We start from the raw sequence: 11,698 nt of genomic DNA on the forward strand, positions 1-11,698 counted from the left end.
GTATCCGAAAATTATTATTATTATAATCATTAAATAATCAAATTTAAGCTAGTAAATTGTCTTATGTTAGATTTTTTCGACTAAATTGGCTTTTATTTGGATTGTGTAAAGTTACTGGTGTCGGTCAGCATATAATAAGAGCATGTAACAATGCAATACGTGTATATGTTATTACAGAGAATAGTAGATCGAAAAGTGTTGAAATCGGATAAAACTATAATATACATTAAAACATTAAATTATTTATTACGTACGGCTATGTACATTACAGTAATCACCCTTTTGGAGAGGGTATATATCTATTAGATGCTACGTGTTCTTTTAAATATTCTCCACCTTTTTCTTCATAATCAGATCGTGTTATACTAACAGACTGCAGGTCGTCTTGGTCAAGAAGCCATTGCTTTGCACCATACCATACGTCTGACATCATATCATCTATCAAAATCAAAGTTATCACGTGGTAATTATAATTACTTCCAGTAAATGAGTTAATACAATAAAATAAGACATGATACGTTATCTATACCGGCAAATGCTATTTTAAAATCTGATCTAAAAGGACGAATTTCGCGTAGTTCATTTTTCAATCTGTCATCAAAATTAGGGTATTGCAAATTTCCACCGGTAACAAAGATATTCTATAAATTTTTTAAAACGTTAGTTACAGCAATAGCCGATATATATAGACTACTCAATCGTTTACCTGAGCCAGTAAATTCTGAACATTGTCTGGATAATGCTTTAGTACAAAGGCAATAGTGCTATGCAGTCCGGCTTGCTCCACACCTCGAATAGACGGCTGAAATAGCATTTCGGTGACCCTAGTTTGATAGATTATGTCTCAGTATCATTTCTACGAGAAGAATGTAATGCATAAGAACGAGTATGTACCGCATTCTCTCGATTCCAATGTCAAGCTGGTAGCGCGTAGCTACGTCTGCTGGTTCTGGTGAATTATCTTCTATCTCTCTTCCATTTGATAACATATGTACGCAAATATATTAGCATGTATACAATATAGCATTCAATAAGTGTAAGAACATGCATCAGTAGCTATATGACAATATGAAAATGGGACTATCGATATCTTATTTATAAATATATCCATGCTATTCTCTTACTTTCTAAAATTTTCGTCATACAGTTTCAGTAATGATTCTAATTCATTTAAACGAGTTTCTTCTTTCTCACTATCGCTATTATCCAAATTCTAAATCAAATTAACGATTCTTAAGTACATTGATGTCAGCTTTAAGTAATTAGCGTACTACATTAATAATTAAAATAAGAGAAAAAAGCAAAACTATTTCGTAGCATTCGGATTATACGCGTAGACCCACAATTGCCTTATAAACCATCCAGTCTTCATCATTTTGACCAAACGTATCCTCTTCATTTTTAGAACCCTTAACGCCCTTCCCGGAGGCTACTTAAGAAGTGATAACAGATTACAGTTATAGTAAAATTGCATAAGCTTATAATCAAGGAATTGTAATGGTATGCAGGAGTACAGTAGCAGTACAATTTACCCCCAGTATTGTCGGCCAACTTTGTAATAATTCGCATTCTTTCTTGGGCCGCATGGCTTCTTCGTGAAGCCATGTTCTGCTTCAAAGATCGACGCTGTTGACGCTGATTCAATATTTCCTGAGAATAATAGTGATAAAAATAATAAAATTCTTATACATGAAGATTACTTGTACAGTATACACATTGCTAAACATAAATTTACTTCTCGTTGTTGCCGGATTCCTTCCAGCCATCCGTCAAAGTCTTCTAGACGTTTTTGTTCTTCTTCTCTTTCCTGTGCTTCTTTTTGAGCTTTCCGCTCATCTCTCTCACGCTTAGCCCTTTCTCTACCAATACTGGCATTTTTTAGCATCCTTTGCCTTTTCTTTTTTTCTATTTGCTCAGATGTTAATTCCTCATCCGGTATATCAAGGAGGTCATATACCGCTTTAGTTGCTGATCTCTATAGTGAAAAATGTTTAGGACAGGACAGGAATGAATAAGAAATTATTGTAAAATAAAGTATAGCAGCATTATCATAGCTATTTTCGATTTTATAGACGGAATAACGAAAAACATTACTTTTATAGGTATTTCTAAGAGATAAAAATTTACTGTTGGGTCATCATCATGATACCTTATTGCTATTACTTTGACCATTACTATTAGTAGCCTTTTCGCGTCTCTTGGCAATAGAAGCTTTTAAACGATCAATTTCGAAATTTAACTCCTACAATTTGAAGATCATATTATTGGGGACATTGATGCAACCTGAGTATATATCGAGAGATGTACCTCTACACCTTCAAGCTCTGCCTCTTCCAATGCATCCTATCATATCAACAAATCGGTATTACTATTATGAAATTATTAATCTTTATGCTATCGAATACTACAGAACAGTATCATTATTGCTATATTTGTAGTAAGTTATTATCGTAATTTTAGCACTCAGCTTACCCACAGCTCATCTTCTTGGCCTTCTAGTTCTTTTATCTTTTGCAATTGCTGCAATTTCTTTTCTTCTACAGCAAGCTTTCAAGTAATGGCTCATGTAAGTCGTAAACCATATTTCAAATAAGCGTGAATAAAATTTAAATTATATTTACCATTTTGTCACGCCGACGGGCATTAAGTTCTTGCAATCTTTGCCCTTGTTTCTGCCGCCTTAATTTTTCTTTTTCTTCACATTTCCCATTGGAATTAGTAGTGCTAGTAATTGGATTAAATGGTAACTGGATTTTACGTGCATTTTGACGGTAGAATGAAGGTGATGACCATTGATCTAGAGCATCATTGTAATTGCTAGCGACATAAGCATAATCATGTACCAATTCCTGAAGCAAATAGTGCATTGAGTATACGCTTTTAATTTTACATATTAGGATTTTTACTTCAAAAGAAAAAAATGATGAAGACTACAACCTGGGCTCTTGATAAAGTAATCAAAGAGGCATGTTGGGGATATTTTAGTTGTAATAACCTTTGCATTAATATCGTGGAATATGCTCCACCGATATTTATCCTAAAAAGTATTATTATCGTTAGAAATACAATTACAAACGCTATAAAATTGCAATTGACTACAATAATTTTATTAACAATAAGCAGACCTTTTACAATTAGCAGCGTCAAGCATGCCATCAACAAAGGGCAATACATGTGTTGTTTGATATCCAGATGATATTATTAAGGCCGTATTAGCTAGCGAACCTACGAATATATGAAATTTAAGGAAAATTTCGTCGTGTCTGAACATTTAAATTGAGTTTGGCATTGAGCAGCAAGCAATTAATACTACCAAATTCAAATTTTACCTTTCTTCTTCGCATTGCAATAGTAACTGAATAGACTATCGACACCATAAATGATCTGTGGGACGTGGTAGCATTCAAACAACAGTTCTGACATTACTAATAACACAAATATTCAGATATAGAAAACATCGTGAGCATGATAAGAACTTCTTTAATGGCTTAGTAAGAAATGCATTGCATTCCAATTAATCAGATAAGTTAAATAAAGTATTACATGAACGACAATAATTCGGATTACACACAGCCTCCGTCATTAAAATGGGGTGATCGATGCTTTGTTCAGATGAGATACTCAAGTGGCTGAAGATATGATCTAAGATTTGTTCCTAAAAAATATTAATGAATTCCGCAGCTAAGTATAGATTTTTTGGAAGTAAATTCAGAATGAAGCATTGTACCACTATTTAACATCAATTTTGAACTGAGTACATGTGATTGCATTTATTGCGAATAACTCACCATAGCTATGACTTAGACATATTTTTACACATACAGTATATTAATCTTACGTGCCATTTTATTTTGTAATAGGTATTTTATGCGGTATATGTGCGCTAAAGAATTGACGCGTAGCTTCTTAGATAGCTACCTTGCTTAATCACTGTGTTACTTAAAGTATCAATTTGAGTACACATTAAAACTTTATAGTCCCACTTCTACCATTAATATACAGTACTTAAAATGTCATTATCTGAGTTACTATAAATACCGTAGGGTGCAATGCATTACTAAAATGTTTAAAATTTTTCCACCTATTTTAATAAAAATCTTGCAAGACCTGTGCATCAAAATGGGTAACAACGTCAGCATCGAACTGAGTTCTTAACGACCATCGTAATAATTCCAAGTTGTTAATATCATTTCCTATTGAGATCTCTTCCTGTAAATATTATCCGGAGTTTATACACAACATGTTAGAAATTATGCTTTTCAATCATTTTCTCAACTAATGATACCTATACACATTACTAACGTAAACGCTACTGCTGTGAAAATCAGTATCTATTAATCTATGAATAAATGCAGTAACATAAATGTCTTGAACTGAAGTACAAGTACCTATATAATCGTGGTGTCAAAGCTAAATTTAAAAGGGATTCAATTGTTGCCTACCTGAATTTGTCCTTTCCTCCCCTTTGACTTAAGCATTAGATTTCTGAAAATCATCTTTGGTTTATCATCAATTGCCCAGCCAACACGACACTGATATGAGCCTATAAAAAACATCGAATTTATACTATTACGTATTGCAGTAAATTTAAACAGACGTCAAGTCATCACAACAATATCACGCAGTTTTGACATCTTAAAGTGAGGTTACGTAAAGCTTTCTACAAAATGTAGTACGCGTATATCCAGTTCGTACAATATCAAATTCAGCTATGCAATAAAAGGACTTAATCATTACCGTTGTCGATAATAAGGGGCGTTTTTTCATTTTTAATAGTCTGCGTATATGGAAAGTAAGGATCGGGTTTTACTTGTGTATATAGGTCTTTAAAAGTAGAAACATTTTCATCCACCATTGAATCCATCAGGCTGTAAGCATTACCTATAATTTACAATATTATACCAAATATACACAGTAAGATTACAGTATAATGATGATGTCTTGCTAATAATTGAGGCTTTCATATTTTGGATTAATAATACAAGATGCCAACTAGGATAAAAATCAGGGATTAATATTAAGCAAAATTTTCGATTACCATCAGATTCAAGCGCCATCTTTCGAATTTATGCAGTGTAGTGCAGTAGACTACTGTAGCGGCTTTGGTACAGTACTGTGCAGTACAGTATAAGAACCACAGTACTATACACTGTACAGTACTTGACTGCTCGACTACAGTACAGTACAGATGTACAATGCTGTACAGTACAGTACTTTTACTTTTATTCGTGTAGCCGTCCGTGTACCTGTGAAAACGTTTCGAAATTTAAAAATTTGAAAATTTATCTGTATAGTATTTACAGCTAATATATTGTAAATTAGTTTGCATGTGCATTATGCAGTAGTGAACCAGATTTCAGGTAAAACCATGCTTATAATCCATTAATTAATCTTTCACCTCTCTTATTTTATCAATAGTCAAGACGGTGTGTGATAATCTATATAATTTACAGCTAGTTTGCCCCATCATTAGACAACAAGTTTTCTGCAGTAGTTACTCAGTTCTTGACGTTCTGTATCAAGTAAATCCACAATTAAGAACACGAGTACTGGTACAGTATATTCTAGAGCTGTGCACGTAGCGAATTATGTTGGAAATTGCTGTTCAGTGATTATAATCAGTATCTGCATATGTCTGTATATCGGTTATCTCTAATTCTGTACATGATAATGAAATTTACTCGCTTTGTGATGCATTATATCAGCAATATTTTATTTTAACTGTAAATAGCAAACGAGTATAACATTGATAACATACTGTACAGTGTAAACGTAGGTAGCTGTTACTACAATAGGATTTGTCTGTTCTACCTTATCCAATCTAGATACGTTACTAACTACGAGTATTAAAAGAAAGTCATCCCCAAGGAGTTACATCCTTACAGTAATGCAGCGAAAGCGACCCTATAGCAATAAGAAAAAGAAGAAGCAACTGCAGGAGAAGAGAGAACGTAAAAGAGGTATATACGGGTATAACGTCGCCACGCGAACGGAAATAATTAATCAGATAATTTTTTCCTGTAAGTTTTGTAGGAATAAGATAAGCAGTTAAGTACGGTATGCTGTGTACTGCTATGGACTTCTAGATCCCCAGTTCTAGAAGTCCATGGTACTGCTCGAGCTAAATCAAATTTTACTGCTACTCCTTAGCACAAAGTTGTTAACCGCAGTTTACAAGCATACTGTAATGTTTACTGTTAACTTGATTAGATAGCTTCTGCATCTGTAATTCTGTGCATTATGTTGTTCGTAGAGATCCTTGGTTAAAACGAAAAGTCCCTTTATTAAATTTACTGTATAATTTTGCGATCACCGGATTTTAAAGTTTTATATACTTGTCATATAGAAAATCGTGCTTTTTTTTGCACTAGTACAGTATATACATCACATATTTACATACTGTAATTATGTGAGCACTGTAATAACGATGCCTTCATTTTGTTCTTGATACAATAGCTGCTGAGCAAGTCTCTGGACTAGACGATGGCCTCTACAATACTGATAGTGCTGCCCAGAAAGCATATGATGATACTGGAAATAATCTACAGGGATTGCAAAAGGAAATACTAAAATTGCATACCCAACCGGATAACATCTGTAATAAAGATTATGATGCTAATAGGTTAATCCTTGATCATATTCAATAGTATAGAGTCGGACGTACTACTAAGTACCGGATTATTAAATAATATGTTATAATCGCCTTACAGATCCGAATTAATTAAGCGGATTATGAATAATCTGCTATTATAGATCTTTCCAATATGGCTAGCTAGAATTTAGAAAGAAGGCGTATTTAATAGACTCTTAACGAAGCTATAATCTCCAAATAATACAACTTACGTTTTTAAAATTTATAGGTACCGAATACATTTCTGGCGTGAGAAGAAGACGACAGTGGACGAACGAAAAGCCCTGTCTCATCAACCTATTGAACGATTAAGAGAGGTTATAGTGCACATTTCAAGGATCATAGAATAGTAATTTAGTTATCCTTTAAATAGAGTTAAGTTGTTTTAACTTATAAATGTACATGATTGGCCTTATTGTAACATAGTAGACTGATTTGGAAGTAGCCATAGAAGATATTTATTATCCTGGTTCAGGTAATAGTAGTGCTCATCCTTTGTAATTTATGCAACATGATAATTTGGAAAATTGATTTATTGTGATTCAAGAGACGACTTTACAGCTCTTGCTTATCTGTGCTATTGTAATGCAGTATTAGATATACCTAAACGGCCGAATTGGTCATATCAGATGTCTAAGAATCAAGTCGAGAGGAACGAGGAAAAATACTTTATCAACTACCTTCAAAGTATCCACCAAAATCACTCTGAAGAGACGTTAAGCTATTTTGAGCATAACTTGGAAGTAATTTCTTTGTAATCTAGTCTTAACACAATATTGTAATATTGGATTAAGGCTGATATGCTGTATTTCGGTCTAGAAAGTACTAGCTAACGATAGTCATAATATCTATTCTAATTGTAATGTTTTTATTGTACAGACCTGGCGACAGTTATGGCGTGTGCTAGAAATTTCGAATTTAATTCTAGTTGTTGTTGACATTAAAAATCCTGTAAATAGCAAATGGCACGACTGTATTTTCATCTTTCTGTGTTCTCTGATAATATTTCTTCCTATCTAATGTGTTAATCTTGATCTCATAGATACTCCATTTTCCTCCAGCTTTATATGATTACGTTGTTAATGATATGAAAAAGAGTCTCGTTCTAGTTTTCAATAAGGTGAAAATCCTCTGGTGGTTAAAGTTGGATTTAATAGAATACGGCATTTGTTCGTTAGGGTCTGATTCCAATATGTACTTACAGATAGATTTGGTGCCTGCGCCTGTTGTAGTTGCATGGAAACAGTATTTTATGGCAAAATTTTCGAAGTTACGAATTGTATGTTTCACTGCTTATTCATACCATAATGTTGACGGAGTTTCAGCAACCACCGCAGAAAATAGTAATGACGAAATTATGTGCAGTGTTGACATTCGTTACTAGCTATAACAAAGACTGAAGTTATATTTTTTGAACAGCATTAACTCGCAAACGCCGTAGGACACGCCAGATTTTGAATGTTATGGGGTCAAGACAGCTAATTCATGTTTGCCGTGAACTATTTCCGGATACTGGTTAGATAATGTTTTCTCAACAGTAAATTTTTATGTCGATTATTAGCTTATTAATGATTAGTGTAATGTTTACGTTTATTATAAATTCTTTTGGAAGCAGATCATGCTCAATTTTGTTTACTTGATATATTTATGTATTTAGATTTATCTCAGTGGGAGGAAAAGATTGAGATAATACCTTCAACTGATCAAGATCAGCTTTCGTCGGAATCTGATTCGGAATCGGAGTCTAACAATACCACAGGTCATCGAGAAGAAACAAACGGTAAGATAGATTTCGAGAATTACTCTAGAAATTTATCTACTTCTTATTTTATTTGACAATCTATGAAATAGATAGTGACGATGATATCAAGGATGAAATGATAACAATTGGACTAATAGGTAAGTTATTCGTATAGAGGTGACAATATGCAGTAAACATAGATGTAAGTCATACTGTTACTTATTTTATTGCAAAACGATAGAGATGATTGCTTTTATTTCTAGGACAACCCAATGTTGGTAAATCATCAGTCATAAATGGTTTAATTGGCAAAAAGGTAAGTTTAAATCTGAAGTGAAATATCAGTACTTCGACGTGCATTGAAAATTTTGGATAATTAGTATACGAAATGCGGATTGGTTATACGTAAATATGCTATATTTTTAGAATTGCACTCATAATGAGAGGTGCACTTACATTCTATAATTAAGAAGAGCTTGTTGTATTTAATTGATTGATTCCTTAGATTGTTAGCACTTCTCGTTCTCCTGGCCATACGAAACATTTTCAGACTATCTACTTGTGTCCTACCATACGATTATGCGATAGTCCAGGAATAATATTTCCTTCACTAATAGATAAACAGTTACAGGTAGTGCTACATTAACTTCTGATGGTATTTACGGCTTATTTGATTTAATGTATTAAAAGGATTTTTCTTAATCTATGCCATTTCAGATTTTATCTGGATTATATCCAATTTCACAAGTGAAGGAGCCATATTCTTCTATTGCTTACATTGCAGCTGGAACTCCCTTACCTAAGCTGTTAAATATTAAGCACCCAGACTGTAACTGTAAAAATCCTAGTGTGGAAGACGGCGGCCAACCAAAGCATCTACGATCATTCTATATTGCTTGCAGTAAATGTAACTTAACATGGTCTGCTTGGATGATCTGTGAAGGTCTCCTGCTAATAATAGTTTTTTCTAGTAAACATAAGCGAGTACATTTAGATATATGTGTCAGTGTATGTAATACACGATAAAAAGATAGCGTACCTTAAATTACTTTCGTTATGATCATTTTCTAGCATGGGCCATGAAAAACGGGTTCAAGACCGCGAAAGCTGCAAGAAATGATGTTTATAGAGCAGGTATAAATGTACACCGTATGAATATCTGTCTCGTAAACTTTTCTAAACAATTTAGAAAGTTACTGAAGTTGCTATGCATTTAATGATGTAATGATTTAAAAGGACAAAAAGATCATCTTAAAATTTTATTGATTTATACCCTATGTAGCTAATAATTTGTTACGATTATATACCGATGGTCGACTTTGTTATTATATGCGCCCTCCTAATTTTATGGCTAAAACAGGTAATTTATTGTACTTTGATATTTCTCAGATTATTTTATAATAGATTGTACCGCATCATAAACATTCCTTGATATTTTATGGCTCATAGTGTCTAATAGAGCAATTTTATAAATTATTTACTGATCGCTATTGCTAAGATTGGAAAGAAGAAGATATACAAGCAATGAAGCTATTACAGCAGAACCATTACAGAAGTAATGCGGCAAAAATGGAAGAAAATAGCCAGATGGAAAACGATTCGAATACTAATGCCTCTAGTGATGAAAACTTTGATAGCAATCAAGCATACAACTTTAACCGGTTTGCTTTACTATTAGAAAATGAATAAGAAACGTACTACCTTGCATCAGTATAGAATCAATTACGAATTATTTTACGAGGCGGATGAATATGCTTTGATAATATAATTACTGTACGTATTATGATTTGATGATAATTATAATGTACAGCTAACAAACCTCTTCATTCGGTATGGATATATTGTCATATATTCTCTAGTAGATGTATTGCATCATATATCTATTGGCGTCTGGCCTTTGTAATATTGTAATTAAATTGACAAGGAGATCCGTATTTATGAGTATAAGCTGTAAAGAGTTATCTGAACTTTTATTAAGTATATAGCAAAACAAAGAGAAGCGAAGCAAACTCGCAATTGAGTTCAAGTTATTGTACGTTATTGTACGCTTTGCCAGAGTATATTGCGAAATCACGAGCATTCTCACCGACTGTAAAGCTATGTGCTTATTCTATTGTATCCTTACATATATAAGAAACTAACTTAACTCTTGGCAATATATCATTATAATTGCAATTAATAAACTGTGTAACTTTTAATAACGTGATAGCGTAGAAATTCTAACGTGTCCACATCATACAGCGCTGCATAAAGATATAATTACAGTAGTGTATATAATAGCATTCTTTATTAATTAATAGGATAGTTAAAGATATCAATTACAGTTAAATTGCACATAATCATTTCAGTACTGTAATGTAACGCACACATAAATGACAGTAATCACTTCATGAGATACGAGCTTTTAAGTTTTTCGGCTGTTTTCGAATAGAACTCTTGATTAGAATTGTATATTAAATTAATAGTCAATAGTCTTAATTTCGGAATGCAGAATATAACATGCCTGGTCCACACTATGTATATAACACATCTTATCAACATATCGCACAGTAATATAAATTACTCCAGCTAGAATGTAAAAGTGACGATCATGCACGCTACCCGTATGTGCAGTATGGCCGAACGAACGACCATTCCTATTTAATTATGAAATAACCTCACACAGTTGAACCGACGGCAACCAAGTAAGTATTTATCGCCGACTAGGAATTGCATTATTTATATCAAGAAATAGTCTATTCAGGCATAATTGTATAAGGAAACTAATATTAATAGCAAAATAATATAAAATAAATCAAGCAATAAATACTATTTACTGTAAATGGCCATTTCAGTATGTTTTTGTTTTACCAAAATTATATCCTTTTTTACAAATTTAGATCTGCGATATATATTAATTTTAATAGTCATTCAATAATATTCTATCAAAAATCTATTTTAAAATAAAAGTAACAAAATCAAACATTGGATTCCTTTACATCCGCTGACGAATATTCGTCATTATGAAAGCCAGAGATTATACTGTAACTACTTCTTTTTGAGTACTTTGAAATCTTATTAGCTCTTACTCTTCTAGAAGTAATATCAAATTGAATACCCGAAGATATAGTTGTTTCGCTATCAACAGAATCTGAGAACCTAACAGCCTTTGGTGTAGCTTCTTCAATGGGTAATCCATCAGTTAGGCGATTGGAAAGTACGGTCTCAATCCATTGCATGCTAGCAATAAGGCTATCATTGAAATCAGTTACTAGCTCCGGTGATTGTGAGCATGTCTCCTTAATGGAGTTATCATCATTATCGCCGATACAATGCGTTAAATTCCC

At 33.0% G+C, this 11,698-nt stretch overlaps 2 protein-coding genes across 2 annotated transcripts; one reads left to right on the forward strand and one right to left on the reverse strand.

The window, feature by feature from the left end:
- Positions 1-274: 274 nt before the first annotated feature.
- On the reverse strand, positions 275-4,556 carry TRIADDRAFT_20693 (uncharacterized protein; the record flags this gene model as incomplete). Its single annotated transcript, XM_002109803.1, has 15 exons — positions 275-438; positions 530-641; positions 707-824; positions 895-972; positions 1,125-1,213; positions 1,344-1,393; positions 1,533-1,650; positions 1,736-1,975; positions 2,622-2,849; positions 2,938-3,037; positions 3,126-3,216; positions 3,330-3,425; positions 3,544-3,655; positions 4,108-4,209; positions 4,443-4,556. 15 exons carry the CDS (start codon positions 4,554-4,556, stop codon positions 275-277), a joined length of 1,812 nt encoding a protein of 603 aa, XP_002109839.1.
- Positions 4,557-7,218: 2,662 nt separating this feature from the next.
- Positions 7,219-9,773, forward strand: TRIADDRAFT_21278 (uncharacterized protein; the record flags this gene model as incomplete). Its single annotated transcript, XM_002109234.1, has 12 exons — positions 7,219-7,374; positions 7,511-7,582; positions 7,674-7,751; positions 7,836-7,974; positions 8,051-8,146; positions 8,289-8,411; positions 8,483-8,530; positions 8,636-8,688; positions 8,878-9,006; positions 9,090-9,221; positions 9,407-9,506; positions 9,655-9,773. Coding segments are annotated over 12 exons (1,245 nt in total), but the record flags the coding sequence as incomplete, so codon positions are not given.
- Positions 9,774-11,698: the final 1,925 nt, after the last annotated feature.

The sequence above is a fragment of the Trichoplax adhaerens genome, genomic scaffold (assembly GCF_000150275.1).
Source record: "Trichoplax adhaerens TRIADscaffold_2 genomic scaffold, whole genome shotgun sequence".
Lineage (NCBI taxonomy): Eukaryota > Metazoa > Placozoa > Uniplacotomia > Trichoplacea > Trichoplacidae > Trichoplax > Trichoplax adhaerens.